Source organism: Entamoeba dispar, genomic scaffold (genome assembly GCF_000209125.1).
Source record: "Entamoeba dispar SAW760 scf_1105229457543 genomic scaffold, whole genome shotgun sequence".
Lineage (NCBI taxonomy): Eukaryota > Evosea > Mastigamoebida > Endamoebidae > Entamoeba > Entamoeba dispar.
Genome location: NW_001852795.1, coordinates 1 through 1,299, shown reverse-complemented (window position 1 = coordinate 1,299; position 1,299 = coordinate 1). Strand labels below are relative to the sequence as shown.

General features: G+C 23.6%; 1 protein-coding gene across 1 annotated transcript; it reads left to right on the top strand.

The window, feature by feature from the left end:
• Positions 1–326: 326 nt before the first annotated feature.
• Positions 327–641, top strand: EDI_186280 (uncharacterized protein; the record flags this gene model as incomplete). The annotated part of the gene is made up of 1 exon (XM_001733530.1): positions 327–641. One exon carries the CDS (start codon positions 327–329, stop codon positions 639–641), a length of 315 nt encoding a protein of 104 aa, XP_001733582.1.
• Between the last annotated feature and the right edge of the window lie 658 nt (positions 642–1,299).

Below are 1,299 nucleotides of genomic sequence, written 5' to 3'. Positions count from 1 at the left end.
CTCTACCACTACTTTCACTCTAAATCATCAATAACTCATTACAAATCATCCCTAATGAAAGTTCATCCAAAAAGAGAATTTCTAGTCCTATTATCAATAAATCCTCTCATACTACTAATGTTAAAAATATTCAAAACACACAAAGAACAAATCCAGTTCAATCATTGGTTGATCTTCAAGATAATTTACTTAAAAGAACTAAAGAAATATCAAAAACACCAACAAAAAGACTTGAAATAGAAGATATTCCTAATCAAAAGAAATCTAGATTAAATTATATTATATCAACTAAAGTCAATGATTTACTTAAATTAGAAGAGGTATTGATGAGTATTGATAGTGAAGAAGTGTTTGATCAAATTACTGAAGAAAATATTAAAAAAATGATTCCATGCATTGTTAATATTTTCATTGTTGGAGATAATCTTCAGAAAGAGTTTGTTGCTTTAGAATTTGTTTGGGAAATCACAAGAAAACATGAACGAATATTTGAAGGAACTGAAGGAGTTGTTTTAGCAAATAAATTACTACATTCATTACAACTCTTTTATTCAACACCTAATGTTCAAACAGATGATTGTCCATTGAATTCTGATGAGATGAAATGGTTATTTGAGTTTTTCATGAATTATTCTAATTGAATTTGTTATGTACATTCTTTTATTTTCTATCTATATTTCTCATTGATTTAACTATTGTATTGAATAAACAACATTTTAGTGTTTTTTTCATTCAAAAACAATGAAAAACAAATATTCTAATGAATAAATGAGTTGAAATCATTTGTAACTAGTTTGTTTCATTGTTGATAATGTGTATGTAAGAATGAACAATATTAAACAGAATTTATTTGAGTTGTATTTCTTTATAAAGAGAACAAATAATACTTGATTATTTATATGAATTAATTCAATTGAATTATAAAGTTAAAGAATGGTTTTGTTAAGAAAATAAGTTATTTTCAGAACAGAATACTAGAGTGATTCAATGTGATGATAAAGAGAATGTGAATGTTCAAAATTAAAGTATAAAGAATTCTTTTAATGTTTTTACTTTCATTAAACAAAACATGAATGTTTATGATTTTTGAATACAACAAATGATGAAAACAAGAGAAAAGACATCAACTAATATCACAAATATACATAATTATGATATAACTTAATATAATCGTGATAATTCAAATTGGTATTAGTTTTAGTATATACATCATTTCAATTACATAAAACAAATACTATTATCTGAATGAAATGTTATTTAATTATCAATACCATTGAATTTACTAGTTTTGGTTTATGG